Here is a 26,109-nt window from a genome sequence, read left to right on the forward strand (position 1 = left end):
CTGCTTCCTGGATCGAGTGGCCTTACGCAACTGCTTTAAGTCTCACTGGTACTCCCCACACTGCACATCTAGTTCATGGCACTCCCTAGCCAACTGGGCCTCCAGAGCAACACATGCTCCCTTGTGGTCGAGCAGCGTGGCCTCCTTGGCCTCACCCTCCTGCTCCTGGCGGCCATGCTCACGTTCACAGCAGGTCTGCTCCTCATGCATCCTCTCAAGGCTGTGTTACCCCTGCTCCATGGCAACCCACAGCCACTCCTCATCCTCATGCAGCTCGGGGGGCTTTTGGGCCAGCTATGCTATCAATATACACACTACGGCGTTACAGACAAATGTAATGTGATTACGGTAATGTGTTACTTTGTAATGTGTTACACCCAACACTGCCCCTGAAAATCTTCTTCTTCTTTAAATAAATTCCTTTTGTTTCTTATGTTTGTGTCGTTTGTCTTTGTCTGACAGTTGGGAAGAGAGAAGATGCGGGAAGATGTGGTACAATTTGTTTATTACGTATGCTTCCATTAGTCGGTTATAACACCTGGGTTTATGTTTGTTTTAAAGCATTAGAAAGGTGTCGTAAAAGAAAGCATTATCAAATTGATTAAAGCTTGCCTATAGTTGAACTGAATTGTCCTGTAGATTGATTACATCTAACAAGAGGTTAACATAGCTCTAGTTACCAAGGAGTATCGGGTCTCAGCAACAGCAGTCCAACAGAGGAGCTGGAAACATGTTAAAGAAGTATATATTGTACCGTAAAGGAACATTTTGGAAGTCGTGTGTCTGCTTGGGATTTGTCATGTATTTAGTTCATAGGAAGTTAAAATTGTACAGTATTTTTTCACTTTTCATTTGCTGAATGTGACACCGGTGGTTTAAAGATTTTACAGAGAGAGGTGAGTTTGTTTTTTATTTACATACTGAAATATTTCTCAGATCCATATTAAAATGATTTTTTGTTTATTTAACCATGTGTGTTTAAGATAAGTAGTGTTTCTATTCAGGAATAATTATTAGCTACTTTTAATGACAATGACACTTCAGTTACGCAGCACAAAATGATTATGAGAAGCTTTTTTGTCATTACAGTTTCATATTTAGTTTCTGAGATTTTATGTGTTATATATCAAATGTATAAGTATGCTTAAGTTTTATTGGTTATTCAAAATTTCTGAAATTTGAATAAAATTAAGGAACACTAAGTATATGTCAGCATTGTTAAGACAAAATATATATATACTTATAAGTTAGTCCTTTTGAAAATCATTTCATCATGTTATTAATCATATATATATAGCAAACAAATGGAATATTTTACTATGTGTGTGACAGGGACAAAGAAAACTGCATATCTGTCACCAGAGATGAGGGTTTTGTTTGTATAGAAGCACTGAAAGCTAAACCCAAATAATACTTGTACATTTTTATATGATCTGGCTGTTGGGAGATTTAGATTTAGCACTGTTGAAACGATATACTTGACAATGGTCCTAAATAAATAAAAAATGTATAACATGGTGGACTGAACAATTTGATAATGGGTAAATTTTTATAGCAATTTTAATTATGTAATTAGATATCCTAGTCTTCAATGGCATCAGAATTATTGTGTTAACAAAATCATTCTTTGAACTTATCATTTTCGAATGTAGGATCATTCCAGTAAAGAAAAGATCCCATGATGTGCAAAACAGAAAATCTTGCATAAGGGTACTGGAGGGTCTGGTTATTAATTACATTAATTAATGTAAGCTACTGTCAAAAATCTATTTACTAACAGTGATGAGTAAAGAAATGTGAAAAATCTGTATTGCATAATACATAACACATTTGTGCATCTTGTGATAGAAAATTCATGATTATGCAAATGTTATATATATATATATATACATATCTAATTAGTAATTAATAATAAAACTTATAATGGTGCTGTTGATTTACCAATAATGATTGAAACAATATAACCTCACTCGAGTCAGTCAAACGTATCAAGCACAATGTACTAATGCAAGTTTGCTTAAGTAAGGGATTTCTATGTTCTTTTAAGGAACTAACATGTTTGCCATGATGAAGCTTGTTCAGCAAGGGGCCCGGGTCAAGGCAAAGGCATGACCTGAGAAGTAAGCTGTTGCAGAACATATTATAAATGCATGTATGTTATTGGATAAAGGATAATATAGAAAAGAGAAGAAGGGGCACATGAGGGAAGTAAGATGAAGTAAATGGATAAAAACTTGACTCAGTATGAAATTGCAAAAGAAATTTCACAAATAGGTTGTCCTGTTCTGAGCTGATAAGCGAACCTCAGTAAGCAGAAGTAACCGGTATCTACAGATATCCAACCTTTCCTTGAACTGTTTGATGACTGGTGCATTTTTGGCTATGAAAGATGTTGTTGTTCGGGGAGCAGAGCACGAGACGCATGATTGCTGAGTGTCTGTTCCCTTTGAGGTCATTGACATAATAAAGATTGTCAAACATCTGACTTTAAGAAAATTCTTTCACAATCTCAGCCTCTTTCTTCCTGCCTGCGTTCATCTACTGCGATTGCAGAATCAGCTTTGAAATCAGCTGGTGTTTTGTTAATGTGTGTCTCTTATGAAGCGTTAGCTAGTACATCTTCTGATTTCTTTGTATTTCCTTATGAACAGTTACAACAAAACCAATGTGAAATTCAAAATATATAGGACATGGTGACACTGCTCACGAAAAAGTGGTGGGAAGATGAATGGATAGATAGATGTATTATTGGATGGCTGCATGGACTCCCATCTGTCCGTCCATCCATCCATCCATCCATCTTCCAAACATGTTCCTCAGCAGGGTTGTCTGGGGGCCTAGAGCGAGGTAGCGTCAGATAGGGATGCACACTAGATGGGATGCAAGTCCATCATAGATCTAAAGGAGACATACATTTAAAAAGTTCATATTGTGTAAATATTCCTTTTTATTACATCACTATTTGGCTAAAACGTGATTATATGTTCATGCCTAATTGGATTGATGCCAAAATTTTTACTTCAATACTGATACCAGTTTGGGTAAGTCGATTTCAATAGCAAATCAATACTGTAAAACTTTCCAATTTAAATATTATATTGCTTGAAAAATGAATGAATGAAATCAACAGGCCTGTTTATGAAACTAACAGTCACTGGGTGGACAACAGCAATTTCCTCATTTCATCTATGTACAGTAACTAGTCCCCACAAGAGACATGAAAAAAGTACGTATTTGGCTCTTTCAATGCTCAAAATTTACTAAATGATTAATCGTAGAGCTGCTCCAAATTGCAATTCAGTGTAAATAAGTCACGATTTATCCTTTATCTCCTTTTTTTCAGGAAGGCCCATTATATCGTTTGATATAAAATGCAACAGAGGTTGGGGCTCTTCAGCTGTCTGAGGACTGGATTTACATTCTTTTGTTTGTTTACCTTCAGTTGGTCTCAGCAACATAATAGTGAAGGTAAGTTTTTAACTTGTAATGGGAACTTTTGAGATATTTTAATAACAGTAATTGCAATGTGAAGGGAAATGTGAATACTTTTGTTACTATTGCTGCCATAAGGGCAAGTAGTCAGAGTATATGTGGTAAAGAAGCCTTTTGTGGGAGGCTCAAGTGTGAGGCTAATACTATACATTATAGAAACTGAATGTTATATCAAACCGCATCTTCCTGCTTGCAAGAGCTATATAACAGAAAACTGGTTATATTGTTTTTAATTATATTATATGGTGTAGTGGCTAGCACTGTTGCCTCACACCTCTGGGACCCAGGTTCGAGTCTCCGCCTGGGTCATGTGTGCGGAGTTTGCATGTTCTCCCCATGTCGTCGTGTGGTTTCCTCCGAGTACTCCGGTTTCCCCCCACAGTCCAAAAACATGCTGAGGCTAATTGGAGTTGCTAAATTGCCCATAGGAGTGCATGTAAGAGTGAATGGTGTGTGAGTGTGCCCTGCGATGGGCTGGCCCCCCATCCTGGGTTGTTCCGTTCCTCATGCCCATTGCTTCTGGGATAGGCTCCGGACCCCCCACGACCCAGTAGGATAAGCGGTTTGGAAAAGATTGTGATCGACCTATTGGGCACCCTTGCTCTAGACTGATAGAAAACTCTCACGACCCTGCGAGAACATGCAAACTACATTTCTGAGAAAGCACAACAGAGTATGTTTCATCTTCCAACCAGAAAAATGTTACCAGTTAGGAAGAGTCAGCTTACACTCTGATCCTGATCAAGGATTATCTGAATACCACAGATCACCCAATCTATACTGTCAGCCCTGAATATATATCTAGATTTCATTAGTGGGCATCCAAACAGCACGTTTTCAAAGTTTTCTGTCTATGCATGCAGAACTTCCAAGGTGCTTTAGCATACCATCCTGTTATGTAGCTGTTGAGTTGTTGTTAATGATATATGTATGTCTGTAGGTGGAGATGTGTTCAGGTTCATATGGCAGGAACTGGGGAGGATAGGACAGGGATTTTCTGAGAACTCTGGCAGGTCAAACTGGTGGGACAGTGCATCAGCTTTGACATTCTTTGACCCTGGAAGATAGGGCACATTAAAAGTGAAATGAGTAAAGAATAGGGTCTAATGGGCTTGTTGGGCATTCAACCTTTTGGTGGTCTGGAGGTACTCTAGATTGTGATGGTCTGTTAACACCAGGAACAGATGTTCAGCCTCCTCTAACTAGTGGTACCACTCATCCATGGCAAGTTTTATGGCCAATAGGTCCTGGTTTCCCACATCATAGTTGCGCTCGACTGGGGTTCTTGAGAAGAAGCTTCTTGGAGAAGAAGATCTACGAGTATGTCAGACCTGAGTCTCCCAGTTTTTGACAGAAGACAGCACCAACTCCAACTTCAGACACATTGAATTCCACCAAGAAAGGGAGTACTGGATTGGGCTGTTGAAGAAGAGGAGCTTCACAAAATTAAGTCTTGAGTTGGCGGAACTACACCACTGGTTCCAGGGTCAACTTGAGCATGGCTCGTTTTGCCTGAAGGAGCAAAGTGATTGGGGCAGCTACTGAGCTGAAGCCTCGGATGAAGCAACGTCTTCAAAAGTCCACACCTCACCACAGCATGTAATCTCTGCCAGCAGTGCCGGGTCAAGGATGCGATGGTACGACATTTGCAAAGAGGAGGATGGCTACCGTGAACCTCTAAACTAGCAGCCAGGGTCTGGAAATCAAGCAAGAAGTCAATCATGCTATTGTTTCCCTGCTTGAGGTAGCAGAGTCAATCCCCACAGCTCCGACCTACTGCAGGGCGATCAAAGACCTCTCCAAAAGCATGTTGAAAGGTGATGGAGGAATCCAGCACCGGACTCTTCTCCATCGACAAGACGGTTGCCCACTTCCAGGCTCAACTTGTTAGCGGGGAAATAAGGAAGTATACCCAAGCAGACTCTCCCAAAAAAATTGCAGAATGCAAATCGATATATCCTATGGATCTTACAAGTCTCACGACAATTACCTTGTAACTGCCTCAACCAAAATGTACCAAACTCACTAAAATGCCGAGTGTCGGGAGTAGGGAGCCACAGGTGTGCATACTGCACAAATACAATGGATTATGGTATGCAGAGGGGCACTGAAAGCATCATTGCTACAGACAGCCTATGAAAAGCAAATATAAGTGAATCAAAAAGGTTGCTGTGTGTTTTATACGAATATATGTCAAATATTTCTAGATTTTTAGAATCTAAGACTTTTTTACCTGTGCAATGCATGGATGTACAAAAAGTTTGATTCTTTTAGATTTGAAAACCAGTTTGACCAATTCACTGAAAAGAACCAGTCCAAAAGAAAGATTCGTTCACAAATCAGACAACGCTGCTGCTCACTTGGATAGCTGTTTTTGTGTGCAAGTAATATTTCGTGGTAAGATCATATCGCATTGTAGTTCCCATAGTGCTTTTCTGTCTGACTGAAAATCGCATAAATATAGATGCAATTCCACATTATGCTGGACTTGGGTACTAATAAATCAGTCGTGTTAGAATAGACTGTAGGTATGATGTCACACGTTGTAGCAGGACTGACTGAATTATGCACATTATATTGACCTTTCCTGATGTTCCTTCAATGCTGAAGTGCCACGCTAAATAATGGGAATTTTCATGGTGATGCCTTAGATATTCTTAGGTCATCCCGGTAAATGACGCACATATACACTACAGGCAACTTAGAGAATTAGTCTGTGTAATATGTGAGACATGCAAATTTAGAACCATTGCAGAGTTAAGATTAAAACTCCTAACTCTGGAGATGTGAATGGGATTAACCACTGAGACATGATGGTAATGTGATATGAGCCATTAGGACAGCCAGCCCTCGAGCCACCTGGCATCCTCCAGAAAAGCCAAGTTGTAAATTATTTAGTCGCCTTGTGACTAAGGCACATTTCTAATGATTCCAACTATTTTGAGATTAAACCTATGGCTTTCAGGCATATAAGAATATTTTGTCATATTTAATTTATTCTTATATACTCAGTGAGGTTTATTTACATATGTCAAGTGGTAAGTTGATGTTATATCTGGAGGGCATGCTGGTTCAGCTGGTAGCATTGCTATCCATCAGGGTCTGAAACCCAACCTCTGCATTGCATATGTGGAGAGTGCAAGTTCTCCTGGTGTTGCATGGGTTTTTACATGCAAGTAGGTGACTCTTTGAGTGTGTGGATGCGCTCTGTAATGGGCTGCCATCCTGTCCAGGGTGGACCCCAGCTTTATGCTCTTTGCAGCTTGGGAAGATATTCAGGCCTCCTGACCAGCAGAGCAGTTGAAATACAGATGAACGGCCTAATACCATTATTCTGAGATCAGTTTTTATTTGAGATAGCACTATTATTCAAATACTGCATATTATATATGTTTTTTACATGAAATACATTTGAAAATGGATAATTAAAACAATATAACTGTCTTTCACCTCATAACATCCTAAAACATTTTTGGAAAGTGTGAAGAATGTATAATGGCATTCAATTGACATTGTTCCTGAATTGGTTGTTAATCTGATACAGAGAACCTACTTATGTATATTTGATAGAGTATCTGTTGTTAAATAGCTATTACTAGAACAGGAATCTTTAATAGGAAATTCTACCTGTGGGCAATGTCAGTGTTGTATTTATGACATGTAAGCTGATCCCTTTTCATATGGGTCCTTTTCAGCAAAAATGCAGACAGTCAATACAATAGTCAACTTATAGTGAAGCACATCTTTTAGTGAGGCCTTCTGCTGTGCTATAAATTAAAATATATTGCTGAATGGTACCATAAATATATTTTAGATGTACACTGACAATATTAAATACTGGGTGCAATTAAGTTTGTGATCATGCTAATAATGTGGAATGACAACAAAATAAAGCAAATATGAAGGCATTGTATACTCATACAGCCATGTTATTATGCATTATGAATGGTCTATGAAGCTCTTATCTATAATGCACAGTAAATACCTGCATTAGATATCTTTTCCATTACTTTTGCTTATAAATCTGCATTTGAACTTTTTTTTTTTTTGAAGTTTTGTAAAATGTATTTAAAATGGATTTCTTTCTTCTTGATACGCAGAATGTAAATTATCAAGGACAGGCCCCCCTGCCACAATAGTTACAATTGATGAGGAAAGTCGAAATGGTACGTATTTTATTTTTAAAATGACTTGTTCTGTTAATTAAATTGCTACTGACAGAAAGGTAAACTGGTAAAATTGGTTCAGTACTCCAATATATCTAAAACTTTATATAATGCATGCTTGCGTTTTCTGTTACTTAAGAAATTTTAGACTGACAAGAGAAAAAGGAATCTGACTGTCAGTTTTCATTTTATTCGTATTTTGCATAAGCATAAATAGCTTTAAACATTTTTGCACAATATTATAAATCAAATGCATATTGTTAGAATATAGGCTAAAACAGACATTTTCTACCTTACAATCATTCAAATATAATGTACACTTTACTCACTACTAAATATATATATAAGGTTAATATATACATCTACCATCTAGAATGTAAGTCTATAATATAAATATTTAATTTGGCAAAAGTATTGTGTGATTGCATTGAATTTCTTTGAATTGAAATAAAATTCTTCTTCCTGTCATTCCAATTCAAATTCCAATTCAAAATCTTACAGGATGTGGCCATTTCATTTCAAATTCCGTTTCATGAATAGAACACAGCACAACTGATAAATTCTGTCCGGTACATAATGAACTAAACTATTAAATTTGTGTTCAGTCACATTGATGTAACTGGGAAGGTGAATCACCCTCACGACCAGCAATGGTAACCAACGACTACGTTTCAGACATCGCTGTCAAAGTGTCGCATTAGAATGCAGGGAAGGAGTGACGAACCTTAGAGCAACTTTCGGACATCAAGGGAAATTAATTTGAAACTGAACCAAAAATACACTAGAAACAAAGCAAGACTATGAAGGGTCAAAACTAAGGAAAATAGGACATGAAGAATAAACAGGGGCTAGAATTGAGGCAATACCAGGGAGACAGTAAGAAAGAACACTATTAGAGGTTCATAACGCAGGAAATAAAAACGCAAACTACAAACCAGAACAAATGGACAGCAATTACAAAGACAAAGGAACAGGGTAAGGAACAGACAAAGGAACAGTAGGCACATATAGGCACAGAACACAAGGGACAGGTTAGGATCATTATCAATTTTGCAAACACTAGGGCTAGGGGGAAAAAAGTAGTAGAGTAATTTAACTCTAGGAGATAGTAAGAAGGTAAAGGTAAATTAAGACATAACTGAACCTGGTACGAATGGAGATAACCAATAGTAAAACACAAACAATACAGAAAACACAAAAGCACTCAGAACACAAAAATGCAAGCAGATAAGAACTTATAACTACAGTACCTAATGTAACTGACATTGGCCTCTGGCCAGCTTCAACTCCACAATGATAGGGATGCACAAATCACAGCAAGATGCTCAGACCATTCAGCCATGCAGCAGCCCAGAGAGCAGAAGGAACATCCTAGGGCCAAAAGAAGGCACTAGATTTACAAAACACTGTAAAGAAGATGGGATGGCCAGTAACACCTGCTGGCCAAACGGGGAGAAACAGACGAGGCAGGGACAGATCCTGATATCAAGAAGGCAAATTGCTGGTCTAAATGTTGTTTAGCAGGTGGATATGAATCCCTTTATCTGTGTCTCAAACAATTCGTAGAGTAATACATGCTGGCCTGGGGTGACATAATGACTCGCCGTAATGAGTCTGCTGCAGGATACATTGAAAAGTGGAACAGATTGAAATTTTGCCCTCAGTTCCATTGTGCAGCTTCTGACAGCTCTCTGTTTCTACGCCATGGGTGGAGTTCTGCAGATCATCAGTGATGCACATAGCCTCAGCAAGGCTGCTGTGTCCAAACCCGTGCATGCCTTGATCACATTTTCCATTACAACTACATACTTTTTCCAGCAGAGGGAGATGCCTTGCATGACGATAAGGTTGCTTTTCACGCAAATGCAGACATACCTGGCATTTTAGGTGCAGTGGATGGAACACTCAACTCTGTTCATAATTGCAACCTCTTGAATCCCACCTTCACCTGTTGAAAAGGGTTCTTGGCAGCAGTAAATGTCCAGGTGATATGGAACCTTCAGTGACTTTTTACAGACATTGTGATTACGTGGTCTGGGAATACATATGATGCTTATATCTGGTCCAGCTTTGGAGTGTGTAGGATAGCAAAGGATGGTGCGTTTGCTGGTGGCTGGTTATTTGAGAGACATCAGATATTCTCTTAGCTAATAGCTACTCACTCCAGTCCTTGGGAGCTCAAACCGCAGATCAGTACTTACTTCAGCCATTCCTTGTACTATTATATAATTGTCATTATTTTGATTCTAATGCATTTTCTTTTTCAGGGACTGTGCTGGTTGAAAATATGCAAATAAATGGGAGAACTAAAGACCCTGGCAGAACAATTTCATTATCTTTACTTAACAACTATGACTACTGGGTTATTTTGGATCCATCAATACAAAGATTACATTTAAACAGTACAGGGCGAGTTCTTGACAGAGATGTAAGCATAAAACCCTACTCCAGTTACATACAGTGCTTGAAGTGGGCCAGTACTGACCAGGGGCGTCGTTAGGTCTGATCACTTGGGGCTATAACCCCAAATATTTTAGGTCAGGTGCCAATCTTCCTTCAAAAAACGAATAAAGAGAAACCCCAGGTAAACTTGACTTAGCCCCTAATCTTTTCAATAGCTAGTAACAGTCCTGGTACTCACTGATACGCAGTACCAGCACGTCTTTGTTTGAATAAAAAGGGGAGTACCAGCACCTGGTACTGAATAACAAGGGGAGTACCAGCACCTGGTACTGAATAACAAGGGGAGTACCAGCACTTGCTACTGAATAACAAGGGGAGTACCAGTACCTGGTACTGAATAACAAGGGGAGTACCAGCACTTGGTACTGAATAACAAGGGGAGTACCAGCACCTGGTACTGAATAACAAGGGGAGTACCAGTACCTGGTACTGAATAACAAGGGGAGTACCAGTACCTGGTACTGAATAACAAGGGGAGTACCAGCACTTGCTACTGAATAACAAGGGGAGTACCAGTACCTGGTACTGAATAACAAGGGGAGTACCAGCACTTGGTACTGAATAACAAGGGAGAACAGGCACCTGGTACTGAATACCAAGGGGAGTATCGCCACCTGGTACTGAATACCAAGGGAGAACAAGCACCTGGTACTGAATAATATGTAGAGTACCAGCACCTGGTACTGAATACCAAGGGGAGTATCGGCACCTGGTCCTGAATGACAAGGGGAGTACTGGCACCTGGTACTGAATAATATGGAGAGTACCAGCACCTGGTACTGAATACCAAGGGGAGTACTGGCACCTGGTACTGAATAATATGGAGAGTACCAGCACCTGGTACTGAATACCAAGGGGAGTACTGGCACCTGGTACTGAATACCAAGGGGAGTACTGGCACCTGGTACTGAATACCAAGGGGAGTATCGGCACCTGGTACTGATTGTAATGATAGGGTATCATCACAGGTCTATCTGGGTTGTCTTAACAGAATGCAGCGCATACAGTATTTATACACAATATCAATTGTATCTTGCTTCCAACCATCAGACCCAATTATTTCAAATTTTATAGAAAAAGCATGTATTAAAAGCATTGATAATTGTGTTTTCAACAGACATACTTATGTATTAAGCTTTCATACAATGACAATGCAAATAGCGAACAGTCCCTAGTAATTTATAAAGATCTAAGCTTATATAGATTTCCAGTTGAGGCTGTGTATACACACACACATATGTATATATAGTTCACAAGTATATAACCAGTTTATTTAGATACTGCTTGTGTACTTTTTCTTTTCAGCCACCCTTCAACATCCACTCTATAGTGGTCCAGATTCAATGTATCAACGAAATAGTTGGCACTGTAATTCTACATGAAGTGCGGATTGTTGTGAGGGATCGCAATGACAATGCCCCTCGCTTCCAGCGGCTCCGCTATTCTATAGCAATAAATGAGGTGAGTGACTTGAACTAAAGTGTGTTTTTACTGCTGCTCCATCACATTCAATTACAGTTTCAGGTGTTTACGTTGAACAAAGAATGTAATAATAATAGTAAATATCTAGTTTGAACTACCTTTGCAAAATTATAGTTATATACAGCTGAAATTTGTGAAAAGGTTTAAGTTTTGTCTTGACAAGCCATTTAAAAAAGATGTTTTATTCTAAGAAGCGTATCTCAACGTAATAAGAGTGAGAATCATAATTAGTAATTGACCACATGTGCTTTGTTCCAGTGGAATTTGTGTGAATCTTTTGGATATTTTATTGCTGAATCATGATACTCATATTTTCAGCCTTCTATCTCCAGCAGTCAATCAGTGTGGCCAATAGTAACACAGAGCAAATTCACGTGCAAAAAATATGAAATGATTAGGGCTGTCAAATTTAAAGCGTTAACAAGTGCACTTAATTAGAAAAGAATAAAGCATCGTTGCTGTTTTAAATCACGTACATCCTACCGTCATGCGCGAGAACATTCGTTTGACTCCATTAATTTACACCACTTGATTGTCAGATAACAATAAACGGCAATCTTTTAATGACAAGATTAAGTCCTTTGCTTTTTATCGCTCAGTACAAGACTTTACAAATGTATGTTTAAATGGCAAATTTGACTCCACCTTTGGCTGATTGCCGAACCAAAGATGTGCGGCGTCTGCATATTAAACCTGCATATTAATGATATAATACGCACTTAGTGTAACGAATGTAATGTATCAGTAATAGTTATATATTAAATGATATTATGTGATCTGAATCATTTTCGAAAAACGAACGTGAAGGGGTTACCGTATAATGCTGCCTGACTACATTTCAAAATTATAATTATTCTTCAACTTCTTGTTGTATAAGTGGCGAAAGCATAGAGAAGCGACTTTCTGCCATTATCATTGTAATATAACCTTTTTGTATTATAATTATAGCTATATTATTTTAGTTTAATTTTATTTTTAATTATTATGTATGTTTTCAGCTTACTCCAGTTGGAACAACCATTTTTACTGGCTTATCTGGAAACGGTGGAGCCATTGATATTGATGATGGACCAAATGGACAAGTGGAATATCAAATTAGATATAATCCGAATGATCCAGTATGTGTATATTAATATAAACGATATATTTACAATGTCGCATGTTATTTTTAGTACTATTTCTAAGGTGCATTGCAGGTAATTCACAACTGAGACAGAGAAATGTTTTGACTTTAAATTACAATATTAATTATATTCACTGTGTAATATGTAGTGTCTCATTGGCAGGAGTCACACAGAATGTTCAGCATTCCACTTGCTGTCTCTGGGTCTGTCATCTTGAGGGGAAGACTCAACTATGAAGAAAAAACTCGCTACTTGGTTCTTATTGAGGCTAATGTGAGTTTAAAAAGTTTTTTTTATTATAACTATATTAATAATATTATAGGCTTAAAAAAAGTTATCAAACACTTTGACTAATATTTTAAGAAACTTCTAAAAGAACCCTAATATAATGAAGATCATTCAATTCTTATTAAGCAGATTACTTATTAAAGATTTTTAAGCAGCACTTACTTCTGATTTTTCAATAAATATACAGTTAAATTGCATAGTAAATATACCTAATATTGTGCAGTATATCTTGATCGTGATTAATAAGTTTATAGATAGTATACTTTTGCTGTTGCCAGGCCTCCCTTCAAATCTGAGGATAGCGCTGAACCAGCTCTGCTGGGAATAACAAGCCTACATTGAAATCTTGCTTGTGAGAGAGAGGAGGTTGAAAGCCAAAACGGCACATTATACATGTTGGTGTTAACCAGATGAGAGACTAACTGATGTTAATTCAGTCTAAAAAAGCATGTTTCAGTATAAACAAAAACATGACAGGCTTTGTAGAACCAGTCCATCACAGCCAGACTCGCAGTGTTCTGTTGGGCTGATGAAATTGTGTTTATAGGACCAGGGTTGACAAGGAATGCAGCAAGCTTTACAGGTGGGACCAAGAAACTGTGTTCTGAGAATAGGTGGAAAAGGCCAATGCGCATGTTTGATCAACTCTATGCACAGACATGAGAATTACCTTCTGTGTCACTTCTGGTAGCTTCCCACTGCAACATTCTTGCAAAGAACTGAAAATCAATCAAAGGTCAAAATCCATCATCCTACTTGCTAAAGAAAATACCCACATCAAAGGAATGATGAAAAACGGAACACCCCAGATGAACTCTGCCCTGCTCAAAGGCCCAAAATAGCTAGACCTGCACTCACCGATAAAACTGAAGAAATTTGCAGGTTAATGTGCAGAGGCAAGAACTTTGTCAGAATCAAAGGAAATGCAATGGGTCATGTTGTCTGCAGCTCAAAAACCAGTGAGCATACTGCCATAGAACCCTGGAAATGGGAAACGTAGTTCCCCATTACGACACATTAAATCCATTGGATTATTAGTGCAGGGACGGTTTTTTCAGTGTTTTGAGCAATTCGATAAGGAAATGCTGGACTCTAGAGTATCTGCTCATGCTTGTAAAGCTTCAATATATAAGACAGGCAATAAAATAAAACCAACAAAGCAAATGGCACACTCTAGTGGTCATTTAAGGAAGCAAAGAATATGGGGTAAAGGAAGTCAGAAGAAAGTATGCTGGTGTAACTGACTGAAAGATCTGATTCTTGTAAACAAGGCATAGTTATGCGCGTTAAATTCTGATAATGCACTCAGGAAGCATAAAATTTTAGACATGATGCATTCAGAGCGCAAGGGCAAATCTAACAAAGATTGTAGTCACGTATCAGATAAAATAATTTTATCATATCATCAGTTATTTTTTTAGTTAGGTGATGTTTAGTTATGAAACTGTACCCTTAACAATGTTAGTATCATTTTAAATGAGCAGTATGAGCTGACAGCAGCAATAAGAGACAGCTAAGAGAGGCTCAGACCAACCTTACGAAAGAATATCATATGGAAGATGTACTTAACTAAGAACAGTTGGAGCATTAAGAGACAACTTAAGGTAGAACTTACTAATGACTTAGTGTTAAGAAGGTTTCGGGAAACCCACCAAAAGAAATAAATTTCCTTATGCCAAATGTGTAGGCTGTGCATGTCCCATTTAAAAAAAATGACTTCAGTCATCATTCTTAACAGTTTGTGCAAGGTAGTGTATACGTTTGTTTATTTGTGAAATTTTATGTTTATAGAATTGATGACGAAATGGAAACTCTACGCAATTGCTTTTACAGGATCGTGCACCTTATCCAGGTGACAAGCAGACTGCCACAACTACTTTGACGGTAGATGTGCTGGATGGGGATGATCTAGGCCCAATGTTTCTTCCCTGTACTCCAGTAAACAGCACCGATGATTGTAGACCCTTGATGTACAAAGCAGCTGTTTCAGAGCTCACTGACCCAGTAAGTTCTGTTACCGCCACCATTGTGGAACTGATAAAATGGTTCTATCGAAACACTTAACAATTTCTAATGTGAATTTTGAGCTTAGTCCCGCAACTCTAGCCAGGATAAGTACAGTAGTAAGAAGATGGATTGCTGGATGTTAAATTCCTACTGTCATGATATTCTTGTGGGAAAATGCAAGTCACTATTCACGTAAGAACCAGAAACACAATCCGGTCATAACTGCTTAAACAGAAGTGGTGCTTATGACTTCATCATGAACAGTGGAATAGGAAATTCGGAACGATTTTTAGATTTCCTCATTTAGCTTATCAGCCAAACAACTAGTGAGTCTGGCACTGGGAAGATAGATTACAAGATTACATCATACTCCATGGTTACTGGGCAGATAAACAGCCAGGGGGATTTGTTGCTGTAGTAATTTACTAGTAATTAGATGAATTACTAATTAACAGATTAGTAGTACAATCATTATAGAGATAAGTGAATGAAATAATGCAGACCATCCATCCACTCTTTGTCCAAACCACTTATCTTTCTGGGTCAAGGGGGGTCTGGAGCCTATCCCAGAAGCAATGGGCATGAGGCAGAGAACAACCCAGGATGGGAGGCCAGCCCATCGCAGGGCACACTCACACACCATTCACTCACACGGGCAATTTAATAACTCAAATTAGCCTCAGCATGTCTTTGGACTATGGGGGGAAACCGGAGTACCCGGAGGAAACCCCACGACGACATGGGGAGAACATGCAAACTCCACACACATGTAACCCAGGCAGAGACTCGAACCCGGGTCCCAGAGGCGTGAAGCAACAGTGCTAACCACTGCACCACCATGCCACCCCAATAATACAGGCTGCATATATATTTCTTTTTAATTGGAATGAAAATGTAATTATGTAAATGTAAATGTAAGTAGCAACATTGCCAGGTGGTCATCTTTCCTGATCTGTCAGAATTTTGTTTATCACATTTGAAACCAATGCATTAATTTCAGGGACGAATTAACCCAATTCAAGTCACTCCCACCATCAAAGCTGTTGATCAAGATCAAAACATTCAGCCTCCATCTGATCGACCTGGAATTATTTACTCGATCCTCGTTGGTAGGTACCTGCAATGTGTAATATCTACTCATCACCATGAGTAAGTGAGTAATGTTGCTCTTATGGTTGGTGTTGGTGTAGCGCTTCTACCTATGGACCTTAGCTAGAAAATTGGGTCCCTCCCATTCTTTCTCAGCTGTGTATGATCAACTGTTATTAGTAATATTAGTTCATTCTCAAAATGATTTAAATTATCATCAATATCATTTGCATTTTTCTACTCAGTTTCCCTTCGTTTACTAATTAGCTTGAAAATTTCAGGTAAACCAGCAACATTTGCAGAGTACTTCACATTAAACAGAACAACAGCCGAACTCCGACTTCTGAAACCGATCAACAGAGATCTGTATCAAGCGTTTGACTTGATAATTAAGGTAATTGTTCCATGCCCAGTTTACTTTTAGTCATAGCTCTTAAAAGTTATGAATAAATAATTATTATAAATGCATTGTTTTATCATTTTAATCCCTGGAAGTATGTTGATATATTTTGCAAGGATATGAATTTGTCACATTGTACTTAATCTAAAAAGTTCTTTATAATGAAAGATGGTGTTATAGTATTTATGCTGTTACTTTTACTTAACTGTACACTTATATCACAGCTTGATTAAACTGATTTGCTTGCTTCACATTGAAATTCAACATCTTTATATACACTCACTTGGTAACATCATAATTGACAAATTTCTGAATTTTATTCCTAGGCAGAACAAGACAATCGACACCCCCTACCTGCTTTTGCTAATTTGTATATTGAGGTCCTAGAGGAAAACAATCAGGCCCCATACTTTCAAATATCCACTTATCAAGGATTCGTCATTGAGTCGGCACCGGTTGGCACCACAATATCCAGCAATGCTAATTTTACTGCTCCCCTCAGCATTATTGCCCTCGATAAGGACGTTGAGGAAGTATGTTTGCCAGTATTTTCCAGAAAAATACTGGAGTGATTTAGAATTTAGTTAGAATTCGATATATGTAATATTGCTTATAAATGTATACTTTTAAAATAATAGTCAAACCTCCAGTGAATAATTTATATTGGTTTATTCTTTACATTTTAAAGGTTCCATAGTCTACAGGGTTATTTTTTATTGAAAATTCACTTTTGTCCCTCAATGTCTTCAGCTTGTACCTAACTTTATAAGGGACTTTATTAAATCATATTTGTAATCTTAGTGTACGTACAGTTTGATTTGTTTTACGGGATTTATTTTTTAAATTCTTTTACACTTTGCTGACAGTGAGTGCTGAATTATGACAGCTGATTTTTTTTAAATTCTGCTTATAATACTCAGGGTATTTCAAACTGAATGTACACTTTAAAATTTATGACATAAGTAGTAAGTAAATCTACATTAATCCATTTTCCCTCATTTTCTATATTTAAGACAAAAGATCCCATGTTGAAAATATCCTTGAGCAAGTATAACAATGTATTCAGAATCACACCATCAGGAATCACTCGCTACTTGACACTGTTGATTCCAGTAGACCGAGAAGAACAAATGACTTACTCTTTTATGGTAAGTACTTCCAGAATTTTCATGTGCTGTTGCCCAGTCTCCAACTTATTCTTATCTCATTCTTATCAAAAATAATAAGAATAAGAATGAACAAAAATAAGTATACTGATACTGAAACATAGCAACCTAAGTACGTCGTAAATGTATTATTTTTAAATTTTGAACCATGTACTGTATATGAGAACTGTATATATGTTTTATGTACTATAGTGGACAAGGAGACATGGGAGACAAGAATGCAGGAAATTAATCCCTTGAGAGGCAAGGTTTTATTTCAGGAATGATAGGGTTGAAAATACCACACCCAGGTGCTTGATGCAGCTGGGGGGGGGGGGGTGTATGGGGTAGCTGTCAAATGGGGCAACCTCATTCAGCTGGAGGAAGTCCTTGTAAAATGACCTTTCAATCTTTTTCGGATCTGGTGAAGCCTCTGGCAGATGAGGAACAGCAAGGTTTGTCGCTCCCAGATTCCTTTGCCACCTTAAGTAGGTCTGGGGTAGTTCTTCAAAGGGAGGCTTTGGTAATCTTGCCAACTATGAAGAGGACATAATCATATCGCACTTTTGACTATGCTCGTTTGTGACACATTGAAGCTACTGTTGACGTTCTTGTTGAATTGTCCCATGAGGCCATCTATCTGGAGGTGGTAGAATGAGGTGCAAAACTGGTGCCCCTTGTAGAGCGTGCAGCTGTCCAGCCAGAAGACAAACACTTTGATGATTTTTTCTAGTTAATGTTTGTTGGGGTTATGGCCAGGGTCTAGGAATTAGTTTTCCTTTTGTTGTTCTGCCAAGCTACCCTTTTCTTCTGCCGCACGCTATTCGGAAAGAACAGCCGCCTGGAGTAATTAGTGTTCTGCAGGAGTGTGGCATTACGGGCATGGTTGGGTCAGGAATACTGAATGAAATTTTATGAAAAATTACTGTGAGATATCATGTGAGAGGCTGCCATAATCACAACTGGCATCCTCCAAACCAGCACCGTACATATATTTTAAGAATTTCTGAGTTACTAAACTTTTCCTCCGTCATCTGGTAGTCTTCGCTGGTCATCTGTGGCTTTCAAAAAATTACACGAAAAACATCATTTAATTTCTTCTGCCAACCCTGCGATATATATATCGAAGCCGCGATGGGGAAAGTCGTGATGCAAAGGGGTTGACTGTATTGGTGAACTGAATAAAAATGAACATGAGATAGAAGGAAGGCAAAAAAATTTTGCCAAGTAAAAAGCCATGAATGGTGAATTTAAAACCATCAAATGCCTCTTGTGATGTGAATTTCTCCTAAAAAGATGGTGGCCTCTGATGGAGTTATGGAAAGTCCAGAAGTCACAGTTAACATCATAGTGATTGACGCTAATGATAATACTCCAGCTTTTACAAGCATCTCCTACAGTGCAAATGTTTATACTAACATGCAGCCTGGAGATCCAGTATTGCAGGTAATAATTGTAAAATTTTCTTGTACCATATTTTCTTGTCTTCAATAATGCTTATATTACCTTATTGGATTTTATTTAAAATTTGGATTTAAATTATTTACTTTTCCCCCTTCAATTAAAATGTGGATGAATAATTTCATGATAAGTATAAAGATAAGAGGATTTTTCACTGATGCCTTTTTATATTGATATTCATTGCCCCAGTTAAATATTTGTATAAATTACACTCCTTAAATCTACTACACAATATCTCAAGTCTTACAGTACATTTCAGTTGCGGTGTATATCATGATGCTAGAAAAATCTGCTAACTATTATTTGATATAGAGAATAATAATTTAAGCGGTAGGTTTACATTATAAAATCCTGAGATTTTTCATTTGATATCAACATAGATGATTAATAGATAAACAGGTAATATTACAGTGTCAATAAGGATACATTTTTTAGATTTGTTTTCCCAATTTTATTTTACTGTTAGGTAACAGCTCGTGATATAGATGACGGTCTTAATGGACTGATAACTTACGAGATCATAGCTGGCAGTCAGGGACACTTCACCATCAATAACTATTCAGGATTGATCCATGTGGCACGAGAAGCCAGACTTACTGTGGGCCAGTCCTATGCCCTGACTGTGAAAGCATCAGACAATGCACCTGAGCTGCAAAAAAGGTAATTCCAGTGTCAAACAGATGTTTTGATATACTAGATACTGTTCACTTTCAGACACCTTCGAACTTAGATGAATTATATTAGGGAACAAAATAATATAATTTTGATAAATAAACTAGCAATAACAATAATGTCTATTAAAAAACTGCCACAACTTTTGTGTTATGCTGAGCCTCTGAAGGGACCTGTAGAAAAAAATTAAATGCTCTTACTTTCCCGTGTGCATGCGGAAGTATCTTGGGCACACAAGTAAGTCGTGTGCATGAGAAAATTTTGCTTAAAGCAATTGATTTTGCGTAAGAGCATTTTATTTGCGTAAGAGTGTTTTATTTTTTTGTATAGGTCTCGTCAGGGGCTCCGTACAGGGGCTCCGTACTACTATGTATTAAAATTCTTCTGTAATTGCAGGAGCTCTATCACCACAGTGTACCTTGAAGTTCTTCCACCCAACAATCAGAGTTCACCAGTTTTTATGCTCTCTGTATATAGCCTTGAGGTCAGTGAAGCTATGAGGATTGGAGCTGTTCTGCTTAATCTGCAGGTAAACAAGGATTATTAGATTATCTATATTATTAAATTAATGAAACCTGAAATATTTAAATTCATGCTTGAAGGGAGGTAAAAAAATAATTATGCATTTTCATTTGATGTAAATTTATTGAGTGATATATATATATATATATGCATTTTTAATGTTTATTTTAATTTATTTTTACTAATAATGTTGATTGATTGATTGATTGATTGATCGATCGATCGATTGATTGAACGAACTGCTGGAGAGGTTCCAGCTCCAACAACGTATCAGGAACTTTTTGGAGAAAATAAATTCTTATTTTTATTGTGTTACTACTCAAATAAACAGCCTGTAACATTTTCTTTGACTGCCTAAGATTTTTTCATAGTACCCTAAAAAAATTATAGAAACAATTAGAATTCTGAACAAAGTCTGCTTTGTTGTTTTAGGCAACAGATCGTGAAAAGGACCCAATTACTTACCGTCTTATGAGTGGAGATCCCCAGAATGTATTTAACCTTTCAAGAAAGTAAGTTTATTCGTTTTATATACATTTATAGTTCCCTTTGATCCTGCTAAGAATACCATTTTTGTATTGGAAAAGTATCTAATATATACCTATTTTGTAAAACATGGTGAGCCTCTTTGGTCAGCCTGTCCTCAGCTAAAATGATAAAAATCAGAGATCCTAATGCAGGCCACAAATTTCTGGGCCCCCAACCAAAGGTGTAAAGGAGTGGCAACTATTCTAGCCAGTGTCAATACTGTATATGAATATGAAATGTGTGTGTGTGTGTGTGTGTGTGTGTGGTGGGGGGGGGGCAGTTTGCAGCTGCCACTCTTCTGAGAAGGTTTTCCACAAGATGTTGGAGACATTTTTTTGCCCATTCATCCAGAAGAGCATTTGTGACGTTCCAAGTTCTTCTACACCAAACTGTTCCCACAAAGTTGGAAGCATAGAATTGTTCAAAATGTCTTGGTATGCATTTCAAGACACTTTGAACAATTCTATGCTTCCAACTTTGTGGGAACCGTTTGGGGAAGGTCCTTTGCTGTTCCAGCATGACTGTGCCCCAGTGCACAAAGCAAGGTCCATAAAGACATGGTTGGGTGGGTTTGGTGTGGAAGAACTTGACTGGCCCACACAGAGCCCTGACCTCAAGCCCAACAAACACCCTTGGGATGAACTAGAATGGACATTGTGAGCCAAGCCTTCACATCCAACATCAGTTCCCATGTTGGGATAACAATATTATGTTAATATTACACAAAACATAGATTAAGAATAATCAAAGTGCAAATGATATTTTGTAATTGTATTTATACAGTAGATTCTACCTAGAGATTTTACATTTATTAGTAATGGGAATAATTGGTGTTAATTGTTTCAATTGTATTTTTTGTATTCTCATTACAGTTTAGGTTTGCTATTCTTGGAAAAACCTCTTGACAGGGAAACCACAGATCAGTACATCCTGACGGTTACTGCTTCCGATGGGCATCCAAATGGAGTAAGGCTGCACGTCCCTCTTTTTCTATCATTCAGTGATTGTGTTTTCCTTATGGGCTCCTTTGCTTCCTATGGTATCTGTAATCCAAGTCAATCAAGTTCAATTCAAAACTTTGGTTTCATCATTACTGAACTGAAATTGACTATACTGAAGGATAAAAAAATCAAAAATTATGCATACAGTACATATGTATTCATATGGATAAAGTAGAGTTAAGGTTTTTGTCTATTTTTCTACCGCAAGGAACTCTGGTACGACTGGCGACTTAAAAAAATATGCCAAATCTGACCATCAGATTGATATTTCGTTTTCCACATGTAATGTCATTCCGTTAATCAGTGCTGACAAGTTTTATGACTAGCTAGATGGACGAGAGGACAGTAGCCGACTTTGGGACACTCGTATCCACGATGACACAAGGAAAATCTACCGTTCTATCCTCCGGCATGATAGACCTTATACTTATTGCTCACTGTTGACTCCGGATCTAGACAAGAACTCTATCGGCACTCAGCTGCTCATCCTGCTAGTCCCTGATGTAGAAGGTTGAATTTCGGATCGTATTTTAAACCACTGAAATTTTGGCAGCGTATTTGTAAAGCGAAAATAAAAGGACTGAATATTGCATCTTGAATTATGAAGATGTCATTTAAAACAAATTGAATGTTTCCAACTGAAACTGAAGTCTTGAAAGTTGTTTTGGGGCAAAAGTACATGAACTGAATTCAGGTGATTGAATTATAAAAATGAACATTATAAACATCGGGAGGTGCTATCTGACATGGAAGCATCAGATAGCCTCATGGGACAATTCAACAAAAGAGTGTTTTTTGATGTTTTATCTTAGATCTCAACAGCAACTGTGACCATAATGGTTACTGATGTGAATGATAACGACCCTGTTTTTGATCCACTTCTGCCAAAAAACTTTACTGTCCAAGAGGAAGATGGAAATGCCTTTGTGGGTCAGGTAAAGGTACGGTCATAGACTGGCTCAGTGCCTGCACCTTCCAGGAATGAATGTCTGAACCTGCCCTACTCTGTGTGTATTTCCCGGCTCTTTGATGTTTCACACATTTCCCATGGCAGTCCAAAGGCATACATTTAGGCAAATAAACGTATCAAAATTGCTCTTTTGAGCCCATCCAGGGTAAAGGCTTGGAAACAGATGAATGGAATGTGATCGCAGTTGCTCGATTTGTATTTTTTGAAGAATGACTACCGATACATGCAGTTTCACAATTATGGATGTAACAATTTTGCATATACTTCACAAAGAAATTGCATTTCATTCATGAATGATCTATGCCACTTAACATTATTTATTGTACTTCATACTTGGGTTATAATTTTTGCCTGACTCGTTTGTCAAGCTACCAAGTGTTTGTAATCTAAAGATGTCATATGGGCAGACATACCTAAATCACCATGGCAAGTTAAATATGGTTTGAGTGTTTTTAATTTCAGAATTGAAATGTCTATGTGTATATACACCATATGGGGAAAAAGTATTGGGACACATCTCTTAATCATTGAATTTGGGTGATTCATTCAGACGCATTGCCGCAGGTGTATAAAATCAAGCGCATAGCCATGCAGGTCAGGTTTACGAACATTTTAAATGAATGGGTCGCTCTGAAGAGCTCGGTGAATCATAGGATGTCACCTTTTGCGATAAGTGAATTTGTGAAATGTCTTACCTGCGAAAGTGAAAGCGTTTGGGAACAACAGACACTCAGCCATGAAGTGGCAGACGACGTAAAGTAACAGAGCGGGGTCGCCGGTGCTGAGGTGCGTGCAGTAGTGAGTAAAATTCGCTAACAGTCTCTTAATTCAATAACTGAGTTCCAAACTTCCCTTGGCATTAACTCCAGCACAAAGACTGTGCACACGGAGCTTCAAGCAATGAGCTTTCATGTCTGAGCAGCTGCATGCAAGCCTTACATGACCTAGTGCAATGCCAAGCGTTGGATGATTTGGTACAAAACACGCCACCTCTGAACTCTGGAGCAGTAGAAACGTGTTCTGTAGAGCGACAAACTCCATATTGATGCCTAAAGATTTAGAATGGGATGTCATAAAAGTTCCTGTGGGTGAGATGGCCAGGTGTCCTAATACTTTTGTCTATATAGTGTATTTAGATCTCTTCATAGATTATGTTCATAGCAATTATGTTGACTTAATTTCTTCTTTTTCTTGACCGAATGGCTAATGAATATGTTGTTACAGGCCACCGATAAAGATTTAGGGGTCAATGGACGGGTCAACTACAGAGTAATGCACCCTGCTGGCTTCTTCAGAATCAATAGCAATGGTAGTATCTTCACCTCAATTCCCTTGGACCGTGAGATCAGGAGTCAATACGACCTGATTGTGGAAGCCTTTGACGGTGCATCAGATCCTCGCCGGACAACCACCACACTATCTGTTGAAATCCTGGACGTAGATGATAACAGCCCTGTGTTCTCGCAAACATCTTACATTGTAAATCTTCCCGAGAACAGTCTCGTGGGGACAGTCTTCCTGCAGCTCAGCGTACGCTTTTCAACTGTTCTTATATCCCAGTATATTTCACCTTAATTTGAGAAAAACGTTAAATCAGATTTAAAGACTTCATTATATGTCGCATGGAAATTGCATCTAAAAAGCAAAATAATTAAGAAATTCCTTTAACAATTGTTACATTTCAATGTAAAATTACAGTTTTAACAATCCACCTGTAGATGGATCAGAGTTTATTTATTCATCTGTTCAGTTCTTATAAATGCATAGCTGTATCTTGGTGCCGTTTTATATATCCAGGCTGAAGATGCTGACCTTGACTCCAACATCACATACTACATTCAAACAGATGAGGCTAGACAGCTCTTTGATATTCATCCAGTGACAGGCCACCTGTCAGTTCGGCAAGTACTGGATTTTGAGAACCTTTCTGTATCTGGAACTACGTACACTTTTGTAGTGGAGGCTTTGAACCACAAAGGGAAGATGCCTCCTGGGCTATGTACTGTCACGGTCAAAATAACAGTAAGAACACCTTCTATCCTTATTTATTTACTTTACTGATAGCAATTAAATATTTTATTCAAAATGCAAAAATGTCTGCAGATCACATGATAGTCATGGGTTTGAAAATTCTAGGGTAAAGCTGCTTTTCAAGGTGGTGTTGCAGTGATGCTGTTCTAGCTTACATTGATGGCTTCTTTCACAAAAAGACCACTTACTGTCGTAAAAAACGAATTGGGTGAGAATTTGGCTTTTGGTGATAGGCCTATGCTTTTCCTAGATACAAAGGTAGATTCTTTGCTAAGAGATTCAGTCGATCCTTCCCTTCCACATTGCAGGTGTTAGGGTTATAATAGATACCTGGTAAAACTGCCAGACTGAAGATCCACATATTCTGCATAATCTGCAACATTGATATTTGAGATCAGTCAAATTAAAGTCTGCCGATTGAGTAATTAAGACTGAAAATTGACCAATTTAAATCAGCTGTCAATCGATTGGACCATCTCATCCTCCCCAATGCGCTTTGGTACATTGGACAGAATATGCTATGTTGCTGTATTCACTATCATGTGATCAAATGAGCTATATCCGGCCTTAACTGTTAAAATGTAACTCTTTCTCAATGGCATCAGTAGCACTTTTTCAGACAGTTATAAATAAGTTTTGAAAAGCATATACAAAAGCAAAAAATAATCCAGTTTACCTCAACAGTATATCTTACCATACTTGCGAATTGTGCATTTTAGGATTTGAATGATTACGCGCCGGTGTTCAGCCAGGCTTTGTACCGTGTGATGGTGTCCCCAACAGCAGAGAAGGGAACGTATGTCACCACAGTCTTTGCCGAAGATGAAGACCCTCCTGTGAGTTGAAATAAGAGCTTTTATTTTATACCAAAATGATTAATAAAATAATTATCAGTTAGGCTCTATAAATTAATATTAGGTTAATTACTATGGCTAAATATATATTTCCATTCACATTTAAGTATGTTAATTATTATATTCAGGGCTGGATTCAGGTATTGGCAAGCTGCTTGTATCTGTTCAAACTTGATGGATTAACTTCCCTTAACAGGGCACTGCGGCCAGCAGGGTCCGGTACAGAGTAGACCTGGAGCGTTCTGGTTACAGTGGCAGCCTTTTTGCGGTGGAGGAAGAGTCTGGAAGGGTAATCACAAAAGTCAACCTCAATGAGCGACCTAACGCCATCTTTCAGGTAAATCTGACTACTGTATTAAGAAATTCTATTTTATGTTTTTTGAGGTCTACAAATATGTATTTTTGTTTTAACAG

At 38.0% G+C, this 26,109-nt stretch overlaps 1 protein-coding gene across 1 annotated transcript; it reads left to right on the forward strand.

The window, feature by feature from the left end:
• Window positions 1–657: 657 nt before the first annotated feature.
• On the forward strand, window positions 658–25,686 carry LOC125739463 (protocadherin-15-like). Its single transcript, XM_049009606.1, has 21 exons — window positions 658–896; window positions 3,344–3,468; window positions 7,593–7,658; window positions 9,926–10,086; window positions 11,427–11,582; window positions 12,602–12,721; window positions 12,890–13,000; window positions 14,849–15,019; window positions 16,023–16,131; window positions 16,393–16,505; window positions 16,838–17,044; window positions 17,525–17,659; window positions 18,953–19,102; window positions 19,584–19,777; window positions 20,186–20,318; window positions 20,744–20,823; window positions 21,712–21,805; window positions 22,653–22,781; window positions 24,035–24,340; window positions 24,608–24,832; window positions 25,561–25,686. The coding sequence occupies exons 2-21, from the start codon at window positions 3,372–3,374 to the stop codon at window positions 25,684–25,686; spliced, it is 2,883 nt and encodes a 960-aa protein (XP_048865563.1). The 5' UTR covers window positions 658–896; window positions 3,344–3,371.
• Window positions 25,687–26,109: the final 423 nt, after the last annotated feature.

This window comes from Brienomyrus brachyistius, chromosome 3 (assembly GCF_023856365.1).
Source record: "Brienomyrus brachyistius isolate T26 chromosome 3, BBRACH_0.4, whole genome shotgun sequence".
In the NCBI taxonomy this organism is placed as follows: Eukaryota; Metazoa; Chordata; class Actinopteri; order Osteoglossiformes; family Mormyridae; genus Brienomyrus; species Brienomyrus brachyistius.

What these genes read in the sequence shown, in the direction of transcription:
- LOC125739463 (XM_049009606.1), top strand. Translation starts at nt 3,372, where the DNA reads ATGCAACAGAGGTTGGGGCTCTTCAGCTGTCTGAGGACTGGATTTACA. An exon ending in TGATGAGGAAAGTCGAAATG is followed by an intron (nt 7,659 to 9,925) that starts GTACGTATTTTA and finishes TTTCTTTTTCAG; the next exon opens with GGACTGTGCTGGTTGAAAAT. An exon ending in TCGATAAGGACGTTGAGGAA is followed by an intron (nt 17,045 to 17,524) that starts GTATGTTTGCCA and finishes TCTATATTTAAG; the next exon opens with ACAAAAGATCCCATGTTGAA.